We start from the raw sequence: 25,681 nt of genomic DNA, 5'->3' as shown, positions 1-25,681 counted from the left end.
GGGGGGAGGAGGCAGCTGCCCTAGGCACAGTGTCCTTATGTTCCTCAGGGGAGCAGCCTGTAGACTACATTCTACCAAGAGTATGCCCCTCAATTCTTCCATCCTGTACTTACCTGCACTGCTGCCTGGGTTCTGCCCCACCTGGCCAGGAGGAGCCTGGCAAAGGACTAGTGATGTCTCCAGTGGTGAGGTCCATTATATCCATGAGTGGCATACTTAGGGGGATGTGGTCTGCACCAGCACTCCAAAAATGTCGGCCAGCTGCCCAAAATTTTTTTTGTTGTACCTTGCAACCTCCAAACAGGAAGAGGTGGCGCTGTTGTGACAGTATCATATATCCCAGCTGCAGAAGACTATCAAATCAGGGGGAGAGGGGTGCACAGTTTGGCATATTCACCCAGGACACTAGATGACCCTATCCTGACACTGCCCAACAAACCTCAGTTTAGGGGAAAGGTCCTACCAAGAACATGATCATGAACATAGGGTGGCAGGACCTGTCCTCACCAATGACCTTCATTAAAATGACGTCCTTCCTTTTTGTTTTTCAGTGTCCACCCCCCACCCCTGTAGGTGGCAGCAGAACCCAACAGTTGCTGAATCCCTGTGTCCCCCAATGACCTTCAATAAAAAGGCATCTATCCTCCTAGGCCACTAGCAAAAACTGAGGCATGCTGATAGCAGGACGGGAGAAATAAAGGTTAAATCCGACTGGTCAACATTTTTTTTTGTTGTTGTTTGCCAGTGTCCAACCCTCCATTAGGCGGCAGTATAACCCTACAGTCGTTTAATTCCTTTGTCCTTCAATGATCTTCAATAAAAAGGCATCTGTCCTCCTAGGACACTAGCAGTAAACTGAGGCATGCTGGTAGCAGGATTGGAGTAATAAAGGTTATATGTGGCTGGTCACTGTTTTTTCTTGTTTGCCAGTTAACAACCATCTTGTAGGCGGCAGTATAACCCAACAGTCCCTGAATACCTGTGTCGCTCAATGACCTTTAATAAAAAAAAGGCATCCATCTTTCTAGGACACTAGCAGTAAACTGAGGCATGCTGGTACCAAGATGGTAATAAGGGGTATACCCAACTGGTCACTGTTTTTTTCTTTGCCAGCGCCCAACCCTCTTTTAGGCGGCAGCATAACCCAATAGTCCCCGAATGCTTGTGTCCCTCAATGACCTTTACTAAAAAAGGGCATCCATCTTTCTAGGACACTAGCAGTAAACTGAGGCATGCTGGTAGCAGGATGGGATTAATAAAGGTTATATCTGGCTGTTTTTTTGTTTGCCAGTGTCCAACCCTGTTGTAGGCGGCAGCATTACCCAGCAGTTGCTGAATTTCCATGTCCTTCAATAAAAAGGTGTCCATCTTCCTAGGACACTAGGAAAAATTGAGACATACGGGTAGCAAAAAGAATAATAACGATTATATTTGGCTGGTCACTGTTTTTTTTTTGTTTGCCAGTGTCCAACCCTCTTGGAGGTGGCAGTAAACCCAACAGTCCCTCGATGCCTGTGTCCCTCAAAAAACCTTCAATAAAAAGGTTTCTATCCTAGGCCACTAGCAAAAACTGAGGCATGCTGGTACCAAAAATGGTAATAAGGGGTAAACCCAACTGGTCACTGTTTTTTTTGTTTGCCAATGTCCAATCCTCTTGTAGGCGGCAGTAAACCCAACAGTCCCTCAATGCCTGTGTCCCTCAATAACCTTCAATAAAAAGGTTTCTATCCTTCTAGGCCACTACCAAAAACTGAAGCATGCTGGTACCAAAATGGTAATAAGGGGTAAACCCAACTGGTCACTGTTTTTTTTTTTTTGCTTGCCAGTGTCCAACCCTCTTGTAGGCAGCAGTAAGCCCAATAGTCCATCAATAACCTTCAATAGAAAGGTTTCTATCCTTCTAGGACAGGGGTGGGCAACTGTGGCCCTCCAGCTGCTGTAGAACTACAAGTCCCATGAGGCATTGCAAAACTGACAGTTACAAGCGTGACTCCCAAAGGCAGAGGCATGATGGGACTTGTAGTTCACCAACAGCTGGAGGGCCACAGTTGCCCACCCCTGTTCTAGGCCACTACCAAAAACTGAGGCATGCTGGTACCAAAATGGCAATAAGGGGTATACCCAACTGGTCACTGTTTTTTTGTTTGCCAGTGTCCAACCCTCTTGTAGGTGGCAGTAAACCCAACAGTCCCTCAATGCCTGTGTCCCTCAATAACCTTCCATAAAAAGGTTTCTATCCTTCTAGGCCACTAGCAAAAACTGAGGTATGCTGGTACCAAGATGGTAATAAGGGGTATACCCAACTGGTCACTGCTTTTTTTTTGTTTGCCAGTGTCCAACCCTCTTGGAGGTGGCAATAAACCCAACAGTCCCTCAATGCCTGTGTCCCTCAATAACCTTCCATAAAAAGGTTTCTATCCTTCTAGGCCACTAGCAAAAACTGAGGTATGCTGGTACCAAGATCGTAATAAGGGGTATACCCAACTGGTCACTGTTTTTTTTTGTTTTTTTTTTTTGCCAGTGTCCAACCCTCTTGTAGGCGGCAGTAAACCCAACGGTCCCTCAATGCCTGTGTCCCTCAATAACCTTCCATAAAAAGGTTTCTATCATTTTAGGCCACTAGAAAAAACTGAGGTATGCTGGTACCAAGATGGTAATAAGGGGTATACCCAACTGGTCACTGTTTTTTTTTTTGTTTGCCAGTGTCCAACCCTCTTGTAGGTGGCAGCATAACCCAACAGTCCCTGTCCAATGACCTTCAATAAAAAGGTGTCCATCTTTCTAGGACACTAGCAAACCTGATGCATGCTGTCAGCAGGATGGGAGTAATAAAGGTTATACCCAGCTGGTTATTGTTTTTTTGTTTTCCAGTCTCCAACCCTCCTTTAGCTGGCAGTATAACCCAACAGTCGCTGAACTCCTGTATCCCTCAATGACCTTCAATAAAAAAAAGCGTCTATCCTCCTAGGACACTAGCAAAAACAGAGGCATGCGGGTAGCAGAATGAGAGCAGCAGGTTTTTTACATACACTCCGCTGCTGCTACTGCAGCCAGGAATGTGTGTAACGATGAAAAGACGACGGTCAACTGTCAGGTGGAAATGATGGGGCCGCTGCACAGCCACCTGATCGGTTTCACGCATCACGGGGCACATTGGCCTCACCCATCGCTAGGTCTTTTCTCCTGGCATTTCACAATACACCACTCGATGGCCCCACAACCTCGAACAACAAAACATAAAAAAAAAAAAAAAAACACGGGGAAGCCGACATTATCAGACATTGAAATACATCACAAGTGTTAACACGCTTAACTCCAAATCCCCCCTCCAAAAAAAAGTACGTAGACACCAGGGGCGGACTGACAACTCATGGGGCCCCCGGGCAATAGGGGATCATGGGGCCTCTGTGTGCTTGCCCAAACTCAAAAAAGCCTATGAAAAAGGTACCAGGGGCATCTCATGGGGCCCCCTACTGACCCAGGGCCCTCAGGCAGTGCCCGAGTTTCCAAATTGTCAGTCCGCCCCTGGTAGACACCAAACATGTCAAGCCTTATATGTAACATATATTTATATAACAGATACACAAGGATATGAATGAACTGCCAGCTCACCACGGAGGTGTTCAGCCCCGACATGACAGGATCCCGCTCTTCCTGGCACTTGTTTTCGGGGTTCTCACAAGCCGGGATCTGCTCGATGATCAGCTCGGGATCTGTGGCCATCTTGATGTCAGACAAACCCTTGGCCCATGCACTGGAACTCACCAGCCACAAGAAGGTAAAGACAGCTGTCACAATGCAGTCCTGTAGGGGACGAAAGGGCAAGGCGATGAGAAGAATGCATTGGGGTTCAACGGCGGTATAGGGCACACAGGAACCACAAAATCGTCTGGGAGATGCTGGTGTCATGGAGTGCACTGAGGTCACTAAATGACACAGGTTGCTTTGGGGCAGGGGGCAATGGAGTGACACAAGGTGCTCTGGGTTGTGCTGGACACACAAGGGTGCATTGGGGTCACTAGATAACCCAGGATGATCTGGGGTAAGTTGGACTTAGGGGTCCACTGGAGTAATTGGGGCACACAGGGGGTCATTGGGAGTCACTAGATAACACAGGCACATTGGAGTGCACTAGATTGGTGGTTCTCAACCACTGGGATGCGACCCGCTACCTTCTCTCGATCCTCCAACCATTTGTAGATCCCCTAACCTCCCACAGTGCCTCCCAGCTCCCAAAGTGCCACCCAACCTGCCATAGTAGTCCATCATGGCCCTCAATTGGCCACAATGCCCCCTGTGAGCTTCACAATTTGAAGCCACATGAGTCAGGAGATCTGACTGGCCGCAACCCCAGATTAAGGGAGCTTTTGGCTGCTATGTTACAAAGGAGACCCACCACTGGATCCCAGAGGAGGTGGATGTGGCATATTACCCAAATAAATAATTAAAATGTGTGCTCCTCTCTCGTATAGCATCACTTTTTTACCAGGGTCTGACTTTCCTGAATTTCCTGGCTAACTCCTGTCAATTGCTTTAATGAGCCTCAGTAAGGGGCAAATTGGGTTGGGAGTGGTGCTGGATCTGAAACCATCTCAGTGATTGATACTGTACTCTTGTGACATAAGGTCAGGCTGCTCCCAGGGCCATAGGTGCCCACCAAACCCATTGGGGGACCTAGGTTTAAAAAGTGAAGTGCAGCAGATAAAGGAATGCCAAGGAATGGATCAAATAGACAATCAAGTATAGAAACATTGTTCTTACTTGGAGTCGATAACCAACGGGTTTCAGGGATAACTCAAACCTCCCTTCCTCAGGAACCAGATAGTCAATGGCAGCTAAAGACCGCATAGTGGAAATAGTGCGTAGACCACATAAAATGGTGGCCAGCTTTTCTAACATTCCTTGGCCCAGTGGTCTCCTGAACCTACCGCAGGAGATAGATAGTCAATGGTTGCTAAAGACCGCATACTGGAGATAGTGGGTAGCCCACATAAAATGTTAGCCAGTGTTTCTAACGTTCCTTGGTCAAGTGGTCTCCTGAACCTTCCTCAGGAGCCAGACAGTGAATGGCAGCTAAAGACCGCATTGTGGAGATAGTGGGTAGCCCACATAAAATGTTGACCAGCGTTTCTAACATTCCTTGGTCCAGTGGTCTCCTGAAACAAGGTAGGAATGCTCCCCTAGACAATGAGAGCACTCCTATTGACTAGAAAGATGACAGTTGGAGCCTAGCCATGGTGTCAAGCCCACAAACAAAGGGAAACTGAGGAACACAGAACTGCCTTGGCGAAATAATACAGGTAACAGTCATCATGTCTATTGTTAGGCAAGACTTTTACTTTTTAAATGGAGAGCAGGTTTATTATAAATGGAGAACTGCTTTATTGTGTGACATATACACTTCCATATTCCAGTCCTGCTCCTTCACTAGGAACATGGGGTGCAATCCTAAAGTTGGGCCACCATCCAGAAAAGCCAGGTACTAAAGACTAGGTTGGAGCTCAGCCTAGGCCTCACGAACCTGATATCTCAAAAAGGAGAGTGGTGGCACTTTATGAGATTCAATACTAGCAATCTTTATTGATCCAAACAAGCAAACACAGTCCCCACCTGGGAACTTCCTACTAATGCATTTCACCCACAAGACTAGGCTAAATCATAGAGACTGCAACAAAGATAGATCCTGCGCAGTGAAACATGTCAATAGAGGAGGTTTCCAGGCAAGGACTCTTTGCTTGCCCATCTAGGTCACCAAAGAAACGTCCACGTCTAATGACTGTTGGACCTGGTTTGGCCAAACTAGGACTTCCCAGCATCAGAACCTAGTTCAAGTAATGTCCAAGCTCCCTCCCTCAAACTAGGACTCTTTAGCTTCGGAACCTAGCTCAAGAATTCATCCCCTGCCCAAACTACTTTCCAGCATCAGAGCATAGCTCAAGAAATACCCAACCACCCCATTCAAACTAGGACTTCCCAGCATCAGAACCTAGTTCAAGTAATGTCCAAGCTCCCTCCCTCAAACTAGGACTCTTTAGCTTTGGAATCTAGCTCAAGAATTCATCCCCCTGCCCAAACTACGTTCCAGCATCAGAGCATAGCTCAAGAAATACCCAACCACCCCATTCAAACTAGGACTTCCCAGCATCGCAACCTAGTTAAAGAATGTATCCCTCCAAACTATCTTCCAACATGAGAACCTAGCTCAAGAAATGCCCAACCCCCTGGCCCCAAACTAGGGCTTCCTAGCAACAGAACATAGCTCAACAACTGCCCCCCCACCATCCCATTTTTTCTCATCCAGTCCTCATTTGCTGGATTTGAATGGAGTTGCCCTTGAGGTTACCAATGGCTGACTTACAATCATTGGCCCTTTGTTGTTCTCGCGGTACTTGTTCTGTAGGAATATGTAGGTGATGAGTGCCCCCAGCGAGTAGAGGAAAGCGAACACTGCGATTGTGACGAAAAACTCCGCTGAAGATGAATAATCCCCGACTAAGAAAATCTTGGTTATGCCACCTCCTCGGCATGTTGGAGCATCGAAATATTCTTGGTGCAGCCTGTGGGACAGAAGGGAAAAGAACATTTAAAGAGAACCTGTAACAGGACTTAAGTATTTACTTACATCATGCACATAGGGGACACCTGTTGATCTGTTATTTTTTTATAGTGATGAACAAAATTAAAAGTTTAATTGACACATATTTTTGGAGAAAATTGGCCGATTTCACCAAAATGTTGCCATTTTGGTAAAATACATTAGAGTCCATTGCACCCAACTTACCGGAATCACAAGGTCCTTTTCCTGGCAGGTTTCTCTTTAATGTTAAATTGGGCGTGGCTGTGAGTGGCTCCACCTACACAGCCATGTCAGCCAATCACAGAGATCTGTGAATGGAGAAACTACAAGACCCATCTGCCACTGTGGCTCTCAAATGGAGCACAATTATGAGGACATCACCACTATCGTCCACTGACTTTTCCTCCAGCTCAACAACTGAAAATCCGTATCTCATTATGGACCTGGGCTGGAGGAACAGTCTGCAGGAGCCTAGCATTGCACTCACAAACCATTGACCATTGTTGCAATGCTTTTCAGGCTTAAGATATTTGTATTGAGAGTCTACAAGACCCACCTGCCACTGTAGCTTTCAATTGAGCATAAGTATGAGGACATCACCGCTCTCGTCCATTGACTTTTCCTCCAGCTCAACAACTGAAGGCCTGCACCTCATTATGGACCTGGGGCTGGAGGAAGAGTCTGCTGGAGCTTGGCATCGCACCCACAAACTAGTGACCATGGTTGCAACGCTTTTCAGGCTTAAGATATGTGTATTGAGAGACTACAAGACCCACCTGCCACTGTAGCTTTCAACTGAGCATAACTATGAGGACATCACCGTTATCGTCCATTGACTTTTCCTCCAGCTCAACAACTGAAGGTCCGCACCTCATTATGGACCTGGAGGAAGAGTCTGCCGGAGCTTGGCATCGCACCCACAAACTAGTGACCATGGTTGCAACACTTTTCAGGTTTAAGATATGTGTATTGAGAGTCTACAAGACCCACCTGCCACTGTAGCTTTCAATTGAGCATAAGTATGAGGACATCACTGCTATCGTCCATTGACTTTTCCTCCAGCTCAACAACTGAAGGCCTGCACCTCATTATGGACCTGGGGCTGGAGGAAGAGTCTGCTGGAGCTTGGCATCGCACCCACAAACTAGTGACCATGGTTGCAACGCTTTTCAGGCTTAAGATATGTGTATTGAGAGACTACAAGACCCACCTGCCACTGTAGCTTTCAATTGAGCATAAGTATGAGGACATCACTGCTATCGTCCATTGACTTTTCCTCCAGCTCAACAACTGAAGGCCTGCACCTCATTATGGACCTGAGGCTGGAGGAAGAGTCTGCTGGAGCTTGGCATTGCACCCACAAACTAGTTACCATGGTTGCAATGCTTTTCAGGCTTAAGATATGTGTATTGAGAGACTACAAGACCCACCTGCCACTGTAGCTTTCAATTGAGCATAACTATGAGGACATCACCGTTATCGTCCATTGATTTTTCCTCCAGCTCAACAACTGAAGGTCTGCACCTCATTATGGACCTGGAGGCAAAGTCTGCTGGAGCTTGGCATTGCACCCACAAACTAGTGAACATGGTTGCCACGCTTTTCAGGCTTAAGATATGTGTATTGAGAGACTACAAGACCCACCTGCCACTGTAGTTTTCAACTGAGCACAAGTATGAGGACCTCACCGCTATCGTCCATTGACTTTTCCTCCAGCTCAACAACTGAAGGTCTGCACCTCTTTATGGAGTCTGCTGGAGCTTGGCATCACACCCACAAAGCACTGACTATGGTTGCAATGCTTTTCAGGCTTAAGATATTTGTATTGAGAGACTACAAGACCCACCTGCCACTGTAGCTTTCAATTGAGCATAAGTATGAGGACATCACCGTTATCGTCCATTGACTTTTCCTCCAGCTCAACAACTGAAGGTCTGCACCTCATTATGGACCTGGAGGAAGAGTCTGCTGGAGCTTGGCATCACACCCACAAACTAGTGACCATGGTTGCAACGCTTTTCAGGCTTAAGATACGTGTATTGAGAGACTACAAGACCCACCTGCCACTGTAGCTTTCAATTGAGCACAAGAATGAGGACCTCACTGTTATCGTCCATTGACTCATCCTCCAACTTCACAACTGAAAGCTCGTACCTTGGTATGGACCTGTGGCTGGAGGAACAGTCTGGCATTGCACAAACCACTGACCATGGTTGCAATGCTTTGCAAGCTCCCAAACTTAGTAAATGCTCAATTTTTTCAATATTAGTTAATTTTATTATTTTTTTTTTTTTTTTAGGAAGGAATATGCCTTTAAGGATGCAATGGGCTTTCAATGGCTCCTATCAGGCATGGAGGGAGTAGAGATGCAGAATATCACCTAAGGTGCCCTGCAAGCAGGAGGTGACTTTCCTAGGCGAGGATAAGAAGATTAGAAGGATTGCAGATGCTAAAACAATCATGTTACAGGGTGCTCTGCCATGGGCCCTTTGGGCCCAGCTCTGACCCAAGTGTCAGGTCATAGGGTTCTATGGAAAGAGGTAACTCTTAAAATAGCTAGTGTACCAAAAAAAATATTAGAAATATTTATAAATTACATCAGAAATGTTAAATAATCCATTTGGGTCATTTATAAGCTGAACTCCAAGATCCCCAAATAGTGTCCATATAAGTCCAATGGTCATTTGTATCCTTCCTGGAATCTCGGTGAGGTTTGTGTATTTCTTCCAGATCTGTGCCATCATCCAGTGAGAGACTTCCTGTAATAAAGACCACTCACTGCTGCCCTCTCTCCTTGTGCAGGGTGAATGGTCTTGTCTCCGCCCCCTCCTGTAGCTTTCTGCAGGCAGCCTGTAGTGGGTGGAGCCTGATGAGCCCCTCCCACAGCTCTGCTCTCTTTCCTTGTGTAGGGTATCTGGCTTCGTTTTCGCCCCCCCCCCCCGTAGTTTCTTGTAGTGGGTGGAACCTCCCCCCTCAGCTCTGCTCTCTCCTTGTGCACGGTATCTGGCCCGGTCTTTGCCCCCCTCCCGTAGTTTTTTGTAGTGGGTGGAGCCTCCACCCCCCCCCCCCCTTCTGCTCTCTCTCCTTGTGCAGGGTATCTGGCCTGGTCTTTTCCCCCCTCCCGTACTTTCTTGTAGTGGGTGAAGCCTCAATCCCCCCCCCCCCCGTCTGCTCTCTCTCCTTGTGCAGGGTATCTGGCTTCGTCTTTGCCCCCCTCCCGTAGTTTCTTGTAGTGGGTGGAGCTCCCCCCCCCCCCGCCAGATCTGCTCTCTCTCCTTTTGCAGGGTATCTGGCCTAGTCTTTGCCCCCCTCCCGTAGTTTCTTGTAGTGGGTGGAGCCTCCCCCCCTGTCTGCTCTCTCTCCTTGTGCAGGGTATCTGGCTTCGTCTTTGCCCCCCTCCCGTAGTTTCTTGTAGTGGGTGGAGCTCCCCCCCCCCGCCAGATCTGCTCTCTCTCCTTTTGCAGGGTATCTGGCCTCGTCTTTGCCCCCCTCCTGTAGTTTCTTGTAGTGGGTGGAGCCTCCCCCCCTGTCTGCTCTCTCTCCTTGTGCAGGGTATCTGGCCTCGTCTTTGCCCCCCTTCTGTAGTTTCTTGTAGTGGGGGGAGCTCCCCCCCCCCAGATCTGCTCTCTCTTCTTATGAAGGGCATCTGGCCTCGTCTCCGCACCGGTTTTTAATAGTGGGTGGAGCCTTCTGGGCCCCTCCCACAGCTCTGCTCTCTGAACTCACTATGTACAGCACAGTGATGACATCACTGCTACTTTGACAAGATAATATCTGGGTTTGAAAAGGCATTTTAATGCACACAAAATGTATTTTATGTCATTTGTAGCTATTTAGGAATATATTAAAATATTTTAACAGAAAAAAAAAAAGGTCGGAGGTCATTGGGTCATTTAAAAGCGAATATACAAACGTGTACCGGTATTAGCGGAAATGATTAATCAAGATTAGACGGGATTTATGTTTTTATCTTCTATCACTATGTAGGCCCATATATAATAATAATCGATGAAACACATACAAATCTCCATCAAATTGAAGCGGCATATTACAAACGGCACTTGGGATTTATTCCAATTCGAGGAACACTCCACCCGTCTGCAGAGTGCTCTCACTATGAATTAAACGGTCTCTTAAAACAGTCATGCCTTGGCAATGATCTCCAGGCTGCCATTAATAGCACACCCCCCCCCCCCTTCCTTTGTATAGTTTCTTGACCTGTTTCTCCATAACACCCAATTACAACACAGCGAGGAAGCAAAATGCAGTTTGTTACAATATGGAAACATTTCTCAAGGGATGACTTGCTTCTATTTTCTGAAACAACTTGGCTGGGGGAAGAGGAAAGAGCCATGTTAATGTTATGATGCAAATGGAATCAGCTGAAATAAAGTATTGGCAGATAAAGGATGAATGAGAGATAATAAAGCCTGTGCATAGTAGGAAGTATATATCTGATTTTAATCCTTCCCGTTGCGCCATTTTTTTTCCACCTACTTGGAAATTTTCTTCAAATGTCGTAGAGCAACTGCTCGGACCTATATGTAGCAAGTAATATGCTTTCCTTTAGCTTGGCCCATCCATGAGTTTGCAACCAAGCAGTGGTTGTGGATCACCACTGGAGGACATAGTTTCGAGACCTGCTCTGCATCATTGAGCTGAATGACCATCCCCTCCCGCAGGGGCAGGTCATTTAGCGCACAGCAAGATAGGCACAGTGCCAGGAGGCTGCAGGCGGTATTGTTGGAAACAGGACTTCCCTTCACCAACCCACACAACCACACGTGTATGGTTCTATTGAATGTAGAAGTATTGGGCGTGCTAAAAGCTATATTTAATACAGGTTCTCCAGGCCAGCCTTTCTCAGCCAGGGTTCCTTATCACTAGGGGTTGCGGAACAGTGGTAGATTAGCATCCTACTTATTAACACATGCTTAGTTCCGGGGCCAACGTCATTTGTCCCACTGGGCACTATTGTAAAAAGGCACCTCTCCCAATGACCACCAATGTAAGGGCACCTCTTCTACTGAGCACCAATGTAAGTGAATACCTCCATCACTGTCCACCAATGTAAGTTGGCACCTCCATCACTGTCCACCAATGTAAGTTGGCACCTCCATCACTGTCCACCAATGTAAGTTGGCACCTCCATCACTGTCCACCATTGTAAGGTGGACCCTTCTCCCATTGAGCACCATTGTAAGGAGGACCCTTCTCCCATTGAGCACCACTGTAAGGTGGACCCATCTCCCATTGAGCACCATTGTAAGGTGGACCCTTCTCTCCATGAGCACCATTGTATGGTGGACCCTTCTCCCATTGAGCACCATTGTAAGGTGGACCCTTCTCCCATTGAGCACCATTGTACGGTGGACCCTTCTCCCATTGAGCACCATTGTAAGGTGGACCCTTCTCCCCATGAGCACCATTGTATGGTGGACCCTTCTCCCATTGAGCACCATTGTAAGGTGGACCCTTCTCCCATTGAGCACCATTGTACGGTGGACCCTTCTCCCATTGAGCATCATTGTATGGTGGACCCTTCTCCCATTGAGCACCATTGTATGGTGGACCCTTCTCCCATTGAGAAAACCTCTCCTACCGATCACCAATGTAAGGGGGACCTCTTCTATTGATCAGTGTAAGGGGAACCTCTTCTCCTATTGAGTACCATAGTAAGGAGGACCCTTCTTCCACTGACCACCATTGTAAGGTGGACCCTTCTCCCAATGAACATGAGAGAAAGGAGGACCCTTCTCCCATTGAGCACCATTGTAAGAGGACACTTCTCTTACGGATCATCAATGTAAGTGAAACTTTTTCTACTGATCACCGATGTAAGGGAGACTCTTCTCCCATTAAGCATCATAGTAAGGGAGATCCTTCTCCCACTGACCACCAATGTAAGAGGACACGTCTCAGATCATCAGCTCATTGGTACCCTTGTTCAGCAGATCCCCAGCTTATGGAGTGCTCTCATTCAGAAAATCCTCTGCTCAGTAGTACCCCCAGTTTTGCTTACCCCCCACTCACTTGTAACCCCAGCTCTGTTGATCCCCCACTCAGTAGTACCCCCAGGTTTGCTGATTCTCCGCTCACTACCCCTGTTCAGCAGATCCCCAGCTCAATGGTACCCTTGTTCAGCAGATCCCCTGCTTATTAGTGCCCTCATTCAGCAATTCCCCAGCTCATTAGTACCACTGTTCAGCAGATCCCCAGCTCATTTGTACCCTTGTTCAGAAGATCCCCAGCTTACTATTCCCTCATTCAGCAAATCCCCTGCTCAGTAGTACCCCCAGTTTTGCTGACCCCCCACTCACTACCACTGTTCAGCAGATCATCAGCTCATTGGTACCCTTGTTCAGCAGATCCCCAGGTAACTAGTTCCCTCATTCAGCAAATCTCCTGCTCAGTAGTACCCCCAGTTTTGCTGATCCCTCACTCACTTTTAACCCCAGCTCTGTTGATCCCCCACTCAGTAGTACCCCCAGTTTTTCTGATCTTCCATTCACTACCCCTGTTCAGCAGATCCCCAGCTCAATGGTACCCTTGTTCAGCAGATCCCCAGCTTATTAGTGCCCTCATTCAGCAAATCCCCTGCTCAGTAGCACCCCCAGTTTTGCTGATCCCCCGCTCACTTGTAACCCCAGCTCTGCTGATCCCCCGCTCACTTGTAACCCCCGCTTTGCTGATCCCCCACTCACTACCCCTGTTCAGCAGATCATCAGCTCATTGGTACCCTTGTTCAGCAGATCCCCAGGTAACTAGTTCCCTCATTCAGCAAATCTCCTGCTCAGTAGTACCCCCAGTTTTGCTGATCCCCCACTCACTTTTAACCCCAGCTCTGTTGATCCCCCACTCAGTAGTACCCCCAGTTTTTCTGATCTTCCATTCACTACCCCTGTTCAGCAGATCCCCAGCTCAATGGTACCCTTGTTCAGCAGATCCCCAGCTTATTAGTGCCCTCATTCAGCAAATCCCCTGCTCAGTAGCACCCCCAGTTTTGCTGATCCCCCGCTCACTTGTAACTCCAGCTCTGCTGATCCCCCACTCAGTAGTACCCCCAGCTCTGCTGCTCCTCCGCTCACTACCCCTGTTCAGCAGATCCCCAGCTCAATTGTACCCTTGTTCAGCAGATCCCCAGCTTTTTAGTGCCTTCATTCTGCAAATCCCCTGCTCAATAGTACCCCCAGTTTTGCTGATCCCCCGCTCACTTGTAACCCCCAGCTCTGCTAATCCCTCACGGAGCAGTACCCCCAGCTTTGCTGACACCCCCCTCCCCACTAGGTAGCAACCCACAGCTCTACTGATCCTCTAGTTTGCTGATCCTCATTCACCTTCCGCTGTATTGCTTCCATGCTGCACAACACGTGTGACATTGCTAGTTTCTCCAGCATCCGGTCCCCCAGCTCTGCTGATCATCTGCCACTCAGTCCTCTCTCTCCAACCCCCTCTCACCTTCCGATATAGCATTCCCATGTTGCACACCACGTGTGCCGTCTGCTAGTTGCACCTCTTTGGCCCTGACCCTGATCACCTTCCCGCTGCTCCAAGCTGCACACCAGATGTGACATCTGCACCAGACACTCCCAGAATATATACACATGAAGTCACTGCTGATGACGTCTTTCTGGTTCGCTTGTTGGTTTCTCAATGCATCCTGGCATATCTCATACCTCCAAAACAAAGCAAACCCAACTCTGAATAAATGCCCATCAAAAGCTGCAGGAGCGAGCTTTGTCATAGACTTCTATGGAGGATTTGGAGACACTTTGAAACACCAAGAAAGCGAAATGGGGTATCATTTTTTTAAGCAAAGCAAACAGATCTGTAAGCCCACCATTTTATTTAGTGACAGGTGCTTTGTGACTGGCATTTAGAGTGCTTTAAAAAAGCACGTCCAATGCCACATTTTGAAGCAAGTGTAAATGAGCGCATAGTCCGAATGATGTTGCTACATCTTGTTTTTAGCTATGTGTCAACAAAGCTGTATTTTTGGCTTTGCCAAAACCCGTAAGGGCTGGTGTTCCTTTTGTGTTTTTTTTTCAGATTGTAGTTCTCTTCTTAAGTTGAATGGAATTTGTATCCCCTGAAGGCCTATGTCACCGGTGGCATCTTGCTGGTAACAGGACTGCTAAAGAAAGCACCTACCTGCTCCTAGGTCGTCACTTCCTCCCTGGCCAAAATGCTGTAGGATCTCGCTGGTCAGCAAGGGAGTTGCAAGAGTGCAATCCCTCATTGGAATGACCAGCGAGGGAGGGACACCGTAAGGACAGGTGTGTTGTTTCTGCTCTCTCCTGTTGCTAACGAGTGATGAGATTGCTAGTGTGCCATGAACCCTTGATACCATTCGAACGCTATTAATGTGGCTAAGTTCAGCACCACTAATCTCTTTCATCTTGATGCATGTCTTGTTCATCCCTATCGAGAGCAGTTCACAACACTACTAATTAAAAAAAACAAGTCAATAGAGTTCGCATAGGACCAGGTCAGGGGTGGACTGACAACTCATGGGGCCCTCGGGCAATAGGGGATCATGGGGCCCCTGTGTCCTTGCTCAAACTCAAAAAAGGCTATGAAAAAGGTACCAGGGTTATCTCATGGGGCCCCCTACTGACCCCAGGCCTTCGGGCAGTGCCCGAGTTTCCAAATGGTCAGTCTGCCCCTGGACCAGGTATAAGTAGCTCTTGTCTCTAGACATCTTGGTTTTGCCCCCAACTGGAACGTCGTTCAGATGTGATCAGGAATTCAAACTGCCTTATACACAAAAATAGAACCTTTATCATTACTCAACAAAAGAGAAGATCCAGAAGATCCTGCACATATATATAGTCCTCTTCCTGAGCACCATGGGAGTCTGCAACGCTGAGGTCTCCTTGTTCAAATACTAAATCTGAGGTCCAAATTCAGAGTTCCCACCAAAATGGGGACCTTTTTTCCAGTAGGACAAGCTCAGAACATGGTGCTTGGAGATATAATGAGGAATGGGGAGGGAACATGGAGAATTTTGGATTTTGGAACCCAAGATAACAATGACTGTGAAGGCTCACCTTTATCCAGGTCATGATACAGCTAGTAGCAGTTGGTCACATTCAACCAGAGCTGGTTCTGTAATGTTGAAGAGGTTTTGTAGTTTCTCCAAGACACTATTTAGTTCTAATGAGCATGTCAGGGACCATCGCGACGCATGGGTCTGCACATGCGTAGGTGTCTGTCAAGACATGCAGGCATCAGGGCACTAGGACCCAGGAGCACCCGTCGCCTATGACGGTGCTGGGCAGGCACTAGGACCTAGGCTGCACCTGTCAGGTGCAGGGCGGGCTACTTAAATCAGCCCTGCACAGACACAAGTTGCCGTATGGTCTGATTTGGTTCCTGTGTTCCAGTTGTTTGAGATTCGTTGCTGACCTGCTTGGACCTGACCTCTGCTGACTTCTCCTGCTCTGACCCCTGGCTAAGTTTGACCTCTCTTTTGGATATCCCTACCTGATCTGAACTACTGGTACCGACCCCGGTGAGTGACCTGACTATTCTTCTGCCTGCTGCCTTGTACCACGCTGACCCCTCTGTTACCGACCTGGCCCGTTTTGACCACGCTATTGCTCAGTCATCCATCCGACCCGCACGGATTAGCTGCTACTCTCCAGACCTGTCTGCCTCTTCATGTCAGGCTCTCTACCTGTCATTACCTCTGGTGATTCCTCTACCTCAGGTGGGTGTACTCAGGGGCCGCGACCTGGTCACTGTCTGCTCCAAGCCCATCCCCACCATCAAGGGCTCTGGTGAACAAGCGGACTGGGGCTTAGACTCCGCGCCCTGGGGAATCCTGTCCTGGGGACTGCTAGAGTACACCAGGTGGTCCATAACAGAGCATCAGGAACTCATTCAGATGTGATCAGGAACTCAACTGCCTTATTCACAAAAAAGAAACATTATCATTGCTCAAAAAAAAAAAGATCCAGAGGATCCAGGAGATCCTGCACATATAGTACTCTTCCTGAGCACCTTAGGAGTCTGCAACGCTGAGGTCTCCTTGTTCAAATACTGAATCTGAGGTCCAAATTCAGAAATCTGGCCCAGCTCCCACCAAAATGGGAACCTTTCTTCCAGTAGGACAAGCTCAGAACATGGTGCTTGGAGATATAATGAGGAATGGGGAGGGAACATGGAGAATTTTGGATTTTGGAACCCAAGATAACAATGACTGTGAAGGCTCACCTTTATCCAGGTCATGATACAGCTAGTAGCAGTTGGTCACATTCAACCAGAGCTGGTTCTGTAATGTTGAAGAGGTTTCGTAGTTTCTCCAAGACACTATTTAGTTCTAATGAGCATCAGGAACTCATTCAGATGTGATCAGGAACTCAAACTGCCTTATTCACAAAAAAGAAACATTATCATTGCGCAACAAAAAAAAAGATCTAGAGGATCCAGGAGATCCTGCACATATAGTACTCTTCCTGAGCACCTTGGGAGTCTGCAACGCTGAGGTCTCCTTGTTCAAATACTGAATCTGAGGTCCAAATTCAGAAATCTGGCCCAGATCCCACCAAAATGTGGTCCTTTTCTTCCAGTAGGACAATCTCAGAACATGGTGCTTGGAGATATAATGAGGAATGGGGAGGGAACATGGAGAATTTTGGAACCCAAGATAACAATGACTGTGAAGGCTCTCCTTTATCCAGGTCATGATACAGCTAGTAGAAGTTGGTCACATTCAACCAGACTTGGTTCTGTAATGTTGAAGATGTTTCATAGTTTCTCCAAGACACTTTTTCAGTTCTAATGAGCATCAGGAACTCATTCAGATTTGATCAGGAACTCAAACTGCCTTTTTCACAAAAAATAAACATTATCATTGCTCAACAAAAAATAAGATCCAGAGGATCCAGGAGATCCTGCACATATAGTACTCTTCCTGAGCACCTTAGGAGTCTGCAACGCTGAGGTCTCCTTGTTAAAATACTGAATCTGGCCCAGCTCCCACCAAAATGGGGACCTTTCTTCCAGTAGGACAAGCTCAGAACATGGTGCTTGGAGATATAATGAGGAATGGGGAGGGAACATGGAGAATTTTGGATTTTGGAACCCAAGATAACAATGACTGTGAAGGCTCACCTTTATCCAGGTCATGATACAGCTAGTAGCAGTTGGTCACATTCAACCAGAGCTGGTTCTGTAATGTTGAAGAGGTTTCGTAGTTTCTCCAAGACACTATTTAGTTCTAATGAGCATCAGGAACTCATTCAGATGTGATCAGGAACTCAAACTGCCTTATTCACAAAAAAGAAACGTTATCATTGCGCAACAAAAAAAAAGATCTAGAGGATCCAGGAGATCCTGCACATATAGTACTCTTCCTGAGCACCTTGGGAGTCTGCAACGCTGAGGTCTCCTTGTTCAAATACTGAATCTGAGGTCCAAATTCAGAAATCTGGCCCAGATCCCACCAAAATGGGAACCTTTCTTCCAGTAGGACAAGCTCAGAACATGGTGCTTGGAGATATAATGAGGAATGGGGAGTGAACATGGAGAATTTTGGAACTCAAGACAACAATTTCTGTGAACATTCTCCTTAATCCAGGTCATGATACAGTTAGTAACAGTTGGTCACATTCAACCAGAGCTGGTTCTGTAATGTTGAAGATGTTTCATAGTTTCACGTAGCCACTTTTTTAGTTCTAATGAGCATCAGGAACTCATTCAGATTTGATCAGGAACTCAAACTGGCTTATTCACAAAAAGAAATGTTATCATTGCTCAACAAAAAATAAGATCCAGAGGATCCAGGAGATCCTGCACATATAGTACTCTTCCTCAGCACCTTGGGAGTCTGCAACGCTGAGGTCTCCTTATTCAAGTACTGAATCTGAGGTCCAAATTCAGAAATCTGGCCCAGCTCCCACCAAAATGGGAACCTTTCTTCCAGTAGGACAAGCTCAGAATATGGTGCTTGGAGATATACGAGGAGAGAACATGGCGAATTTTGGATTTTGGAACTCAAGACATCAATGTCTGTGAAGGTTCTCCTTTATCCAGGTCATGATACAGCTAGTAGCAGTTGGTCACATTTAACCAGAGCTGGTTCTTTAATGCTGGAGATATTTTGTAGTTTCTCCAAGATGCTTTTTTAGTTCTAATGAGCGTCCGGAAGACACCCCAACATTTATAGTCACACCGGAAGCACAAATACCAAGGAATGCCTCAAGGCAGATGTTGCCTGTCTAAGAACAGGATGAGAGGTGTGAAAGTTGTAGAATCAACCTGTTCTAGTGACATCATCCCAGGCTTTGTCACAGGAAGTCTACATAGGTGTTAACACCTCTAGTCACATAGCTGAAGGTGTGAATTGTTGTCCAATCTCCAGGGTAGAGATGTTAAAACAGCACTGAAAGAACATGAGAACTTCTGAGCACCAAGGAACCCTGGAAGGTCAATTTAAATATTTCTATTGTAACACTGAAGATGCTTCATAGCTTATCCAAGCCAAATCTTCAGTTCTGATGCATATCAGGAAGATACTCCCAACACACAGGTAGCAACAACAATTTTTATTGTGTCAAGGCAGATGCTGATTGTCCAAGAACTGCAGGCAGAACTTTCCACTTCTGTTCATGGACAGTCAACATCTGCCTTGACACATTCCATATTGTTGGTGCTACCTGTGTGTATATATATATATATTTTGGGAGTATCTTCCTGCATTAGAACTGCATCCAATGCGTTTCAGAGCAAAAGAATCCCCACATCAGGGCTTAAAAGAAGTAGCATCTGTGTAAATTGGACTCTATGGGGTTTATTTACTAAAGCTGGAGAGTCCAAAATCAGACTCCCTTCTGCATAGAAACCAATCAGCTTCCAGGTTTCATTGCCAAAGCTTCATTGAACAAGCTGAGGTTAGAAGCTGATTGGTTTCTATGCAGAAGGGAGTCTGATTTTGGACTCTCCAGCTTTAGTAAATAAACCCCTATGTGTCCTTTCAGGACTATATAAGATACTCCTGAAAGGATAATCTCTGTCAAGAGTGAAAATGGAGCCACTTCAAAGGACATGTAGTAAGGGTGCATTTTCACAGCTCAGTTTTCACTCTTTTGTTCCCGAAACGCGTTGGCTACAGTTTTTCCACTGTGATTTAAGTATCATGAACAATAAAGAATTGTGGACTTGTAAGTCAAACATTGGGCACACTTTTTTTATCAGGTCTATCAGACAGGGCAACCCAAGGGTTGACTAAAGAGTGGCTAACAAGGCTGCAACTAATTGAGAGGCAGAGCTGTCAGACAGTAACAGGAAGCGCAATTACTGGTACAATCTCCAGGTAAGAAACTTTAGAATGGGTTTCCAAAAAATTTTCCAGTAAAGCATGATGCCAAAAGTACCAATTTAGGGTTTACATAGACTTTAAAAAGAACCTGTTATGAAAGAAATACGGGAACGGCCATTACTCAATAGTGGTCTATGGTCACTGACTAAATATTGAAACAATTATATGAATGATAAGGTAACTCAAAATGGCTGATCACTCAAAAACAAGTCAACAATGGCGACTCCCATATCTCAACCTTGACAGATCCCCTTTAAAGAATACCTGTACTAGTTGTCTGGATGCCACCAACCTTAATACTCTTGAGTTATCGGATTAATACAGTGACCAGGCACCAAGAATTTTTCAGAAGAAGAGGTTTGCAAAGGTATCCCAATGGGGTTGTCCAGCCCCTCCTCAAAAAAAAAAACTCCACTCTTGGCCTCAGAGACTCCGCTCTCTCCTGGCTCTCCTCCTATCTACCACAGCGCTCCTTCAGTGTTAATTATAACGCTGCCACCTCCTCTTCACTCCCTCTCTCTGTCGGGGTCCCTCAAGGTTCTGTCCTTGGACCCCTTCTCTTCTCCATCTACACGTCCTCCCTTGGTCACTTGATAAGCTCCCACGGCTTCAATTACCATCTCTATGCTGACGACACACAAATCTACCTCTCTACCCCTCACCTCACCCCTTCAGTCTCCGCTCGTATCACAAGCCTACTAAGTGACATATCGGATTGGATGTCACTCCACTTCCTCAAACTCAATCTTTCCAAAACTGAGCTTCTAGATTTCCCCCCAGCCCGCGCCCCCCCGACTTCTCCATCAAGACCAACAACACTATCATCAGTCCCTCCCCTCAAGCCAGGGTACTAGGTGTCATCCTAGACTCCAATCTGTCCTTTCAGCCCCAGGTCCAATCGCTGACAAACTCATGTAGACTTCACCTCCGCAACAACTCCAAGATACGACCGTTCCTAACCTCGTAGACCACTAAGCAACTCATCCACTCCCTTATTATATCACGCCTCGACTACTGTAACTCCCTCCTCATTGGCCGAACTCATCGCAGGCTATCCCTTCTTCAGTCTACATGAATGCTGCTGCCAGACTCATCCACCTTACTAATCTTTCTGTATCTGCCACCCCTCTCTGCCAATCCCTCCACTGGCCTCCACTCAGTTTCCTCCACCCCCCTCTGCCAATCCCTCCACTGGCTTCCACTCAGTGTCCTCCATCCCCCTCTGCCAATCCCTCCACTGGCTTCCACTCAGTGTGCTCCATCCCCCTCTGCCAATCCCTCCACTGACCTCCACTCAGTGTCTTCCATCCCTCTCTGCCAATCCCTCCACTGGCCTCTATTCAGTGTCCTCCACCCCTCCCTGCCAATCCCTCCACTGGCCTCCACTCAGTGTCCTCCATCCCTCTCTGCCAATCCCTCCACTGGCCTCCACTCAGTGTCCTCCATCCCTCTCTGCCAATCCCTCCACTGACCTACACTCAGTGTCCTCCACCCCTCTCTGCCAATCCCTCCACTGGCTTCCAATTGCCCAATGGATAAAATTCAAAACGCTAACACTGCCGTATAAAGCCGTTCATAACACTGCCCCAAATTACATCACGATCTTGTCTCCAAATATCACCCAAACCGTACTCTCTGCTCCTCACAAGACCTCCTACTCTCTAGCTCCCGTGTCTCCTCCTCCCATGCTTGTCTCCAGGACTTCTCCAGGGCCTCCCCCATCCTCTGGAACTCCCTACCCCAATCCATCAGACTACTCGCCTACTCTGCTCACTTTTAGGTGCACTCTGAAAACCTCTCTCTTCAGGGAAGCCTACCCCACCCTCAGCTAATACTGGAATCCTCTACTCTTCCAACCACTCCATCCCCCACAGGTATTACCTCTTGTACCATTATCCCCTCCCTCCTAGATTGTAAACTCCAAGGAGCAGGGCCCTCGAATCCCTCTTGTGTTGAATTGTATTGTTACTGTACCGTCTCGTGTACTGTCTCCCATCATAATGTAAAGAGCTGAGCAAACTATCGGCGCTATATAAATCCTGTACAATAATAATGTGTTCCTCGTACCCCCAGTTTCATTTCATTACCTCCATGCCCGCCTTGCCATATCAAAATGCACAGGAAGCCAACGTTAAGTCATACAAAAGAAAAGGCGGATGACTACAAACTCACTTAAATGGATATTCAAAGTCCACTTTAATATTCCGCTTGCTCTCGGTTTTGTTGACACAGTCGACGCTGAGCGTGAATTGTCCAGAGTAACTTCCACATGTCGCAAAGGCAAAGATAGAGAAGAGCTATAAAAGGAGACAAAGAGGGACGCAGGAAAAAAAAACAAGGTGAGCCACAAAGAAACGAAACATCGAAATCTACAAGGCACATGCATCCAAAAGTTATATGTAGAGATCAGAGGATGATGAAAAGTGAGGATATGAAATCAGGAGGATCAGGAGGTGGGTAATTCACCCTAAAACATGGTTAGATTAGGGCCCCTTGTACACGGTACTGATGTTTGAGCATCTGCTTTTTTCAAACATAATTTCAGGCGCTTGTTTTGCGCATATTCGCACATATTTATGTGTGTAAAGGCAATGCAAGAGTACACAGCGAAGTATTAGGTTGTCATTGGATTGGGATGATTAAACAGAACCTGTGCCCTCTTATATAGGGTGTCCCTACTTACACCATTCCTCATAAAAGTCCCCCTTTACATCAGGCTCCCCATCAGATTTCCTCCCCTTACATCATGGTCCTCATCAGATTGGCCCCTTACATCATGGTCCTCATCAGAGTGCCTCCTTATATCAATTGTTCCCATAAGAGATCTCCTTACACCAAAGGTCCCCAACAGAGTGCCCCCTTACATCATTTGCCCCATCAGAGAGCCTCATTACATCAATTGCCCCATCAAAGGAACTCCTTATATCAATTGTTGGCATCAGAGATTCCTCTTATACCAAATGCCCAGAGTGCCCCCTTACATCAACTGACCCATCAGAGTACCCTCCTATGTCAATTACCCTCAAGAGAGTACCTCCTTACATCAATTGTTGACACCAGTACACCCTCTAACATTAATTGCCCCATCAGAGGAACTCCTTATATCAATTGTTGGCATCAGTATGCCCTCTTGCATCAATTGTCCCTATCAGAGATTCCTCATATACCAAATGCCCAGAGTGCCCCCCTACATCAACTGACCCATCAGAGTACTCTTCTATGTCAATTACCCTCAAGAGAGTACCTCCTTACATCAATTGTTGACACCAGTACACCCTCTTACATCAATTGCCCCATCAGAGATTCCTCTTACACCAGATGTCCCAGAGTGCCCCCTTACATCGACTGACCCATCGGAGTACCCTCCTATGTCAATTACCCTCAAGAGAGTGCCTCATTACATCAATTGTTGGCACCAGTACACCCTCTTACATCAATTGCCCCATCAGAGATTCCTCTTACACCAAATGTCCCAGAGTGCCCCCTTACATCGATTGACCCATCAGAGTACCCTCTTACATCAACTGCCCTCAAGAGAGTGCCTCATTACATCAACTGTCCCCAGCAATGTAAATCAAATGTCCCCATATGACTGGCTCACAGATGAGTGGATGCACTCTGAGACCTGAGGGGGGGCACAATTAAAATCTGGGGGGGGGGACATCTCAGCAACACTCTAGATCCAGGACTGCTCAGCAGATAACTAAACTCCAAAGAGTAATAGAGGCTTTGAGACTACACTGTTGGGGCTATGGACTAAAGGGAACACAAAAGTTGAAGGGAGTCACAGGGAACCAGCAAATGATGCAAGGTGTGTTTAACTGGCTTGGCCTCATTTCTCCACTTAGTGAAGTAACAGATGTCCTACATTATATTTTTGGAGGAAATGTTCCTCCAATTTGGGAAAAAAGGGCACCAGATTCTGCAGGAGATGGTCTACAATGTTCTCTAGGTTACCATTTGATCCCTCAAAGAAATTCCCCTGTGCTGGGAGGAACACAGTCTGGGGACCATGTTCCTTCAGGGAGGTCCTATCCTATAGGGATATCCAAGAGGCCGTAGAAGAATTGCTACGTAGTAACAGATGCATCAAACAAGCTGAACTGAGGTACAGTTGAGTAACCGATTTAAAGATCAAGTAATTGAGAAGGTTTTGGTAAAGGTTTTGCAGCATGAAGGAGACGTGTTTCCCATGTCTCCACTGGCACCATAAAATAATCTGTGTTGGTGAAAGTGAAATAAGTGCTGGGTGGGGGAAGAAAGTTTGGCAAGGAGTACAATATAAAGCAACCAAATGGAAGTGGCTAAACTAGGAGAGGACAATATGACAGGTCTGATACCCGTGTGAGGAGTAACAATGGAGAAGGAGGACTAAGACCTTCCATGCCAAGTACCAATAAGTGAGACCAAAGGATGAAAGTTGACCTAAGTTTGTAGAGGATGTGGGCCAAGTCTCAGAAGTAGAATCACTATGTTAGTGAAGCCCCTGGCGAGGTCTTGAAGGATGTTACTGTATGCAAGTAAATGTGTAATTATTCCTCCCTTCACTTCACATATGACCCTGCAAGCTGGACATGGATGTCTCCTGCTCTCCAGGAATGGGGCAAGAAGAAGAATATAAAACAACCAAATGGAAGTGGCTATACTAAGAGAAGACTGTATGCCAGGTCTGGTGCCTCTGTGAGGAGTAACAATGGAGAAGAAGAACTAAGGCCTTCCATACTAAGTACCAATAAGTGAGACCAATGGGTGAAACTTGATCTATGTCTATACAGGATGTGGGCCGAATTTCAGAGGTAGAGTCACTACATCCCTGAAGTTCTAGGTGATGTTTCAAAGGATATAACATAGGCAAGTAAATGTGTAATGATTCCTAACTTCACTTCACATACGACTCTGCACGCTGGGAATGGAAGTCTCCTACTCTCCAGGAATGGGGCAAGAAGGACAGTATAAAACAACCAAATGGGAGTGGCTACACTAAGAGAAAACAGCATGCCAGGCTGGGTGCCTCTGTGAGGAGTAACAATGGAGGAGGAGGACCAAGTCCTCCCATATTAAGTAACAATAAGTGAGACCAATGGGTGAAAGTTGAACTACCCGTGTGAGGAGTAACAATGGAGAAGGAGGACTAAGACCTTCCATGCCAAGTACCAATAAGTGAGACCAAAGGATGAAAGTTGACCTAAGTATGTAGAGGATGTGGGCCAAGTGTCAGATTTAGAATCACTACGTTAGTGAAGCTCCTAGTGATGTCTTGAAGGATGTTACTGTATGCAAGCAAATGTCTAATGATTCCTCCTTTCACTTCACATATGACCCTGCAAGCTGGACATGGATGTCTCCTGCTCTCCAGGAATGGGACAAGAAGACTAATATAAAGTAACCAAATGGAATTGGCTACACTAAGAATACAGCATGTCAGGTCTGGTGCCTCTGTGACGAGTTACAATGGAGAAGGAGGATTAGGCCTCTAATACTAAGTACCAAAGAGGGAGTCCAGTGGGTGAAAGTTGACCTATGTCTGTAGAAGATGTGGGCCAAGTCTCAGATGTAGAGTCAAGACATCCTGGAAGCTCCTGGTGATGTAACTGTATGCAAGTAAATGTGTAATGATTTCTCCCTTCACTTCACATGTGGCCGTTCAAGCTGGACATGGACATTTCCTGCGCTTCAGAAATGGGGCAAGAGGAACAATATAAAGCAACCAAATGGAAGCGGCTACACTAAGAGAAGGCAGCATACCAGGTCTGGTGCCTCTGTGAGGAGTAACTATGGAG

The 25,681-nt window shown here is 46.7% G+C and overlaps 1 protein-coding gene across 1 annotated transcript in view; it reads right to left on the bottom strand.

Moving 5' to 3' along the window:
- SYP (synaptophysin) overlaps positions 1-25,681 on the bottom strand; it is a 59,100-nt gene that overhangs the window by 6,989 nt on the left and 26,430 nt on the right. The window contains exons 3-5 of the mRNA XM_089679615.1: positions 22,074-22,198; positions 6,359-6,557; positions 3,613-3,804 (exon numbers count right to left, since the gene is read on the bottom strand). Coding sequence (XP_089535741.1) covers positions 3,613-3,804; positions 6,359-6,557; positions 22,074-22,198 — 516 coding nt within the window. The remainder of the gene's footprint in view (positions 1-3,612; positions 3,805-6,358; positions 6,558-22,073; positions 22,199-25,681) is intronic.

This window comes from Staurois parvus, unplaced genomic scaffold (genome assembly GCF_062004578.1).
Source record: "Staurois parvus isolate SC_StPar_1 unplaced genomic scaffold, SC_StPar_1.0 ptg000228l, whole genome shotgun sequence".
Taxonomy (NCBI): Eukaryota; Metazoa; Chordata; class Amphibia; order Anura; family Ranidae; genus Staurois; species Staurois parvus.
This window is presented reverse-complemented; position numbering and strand designations above follow the sequence as displayed.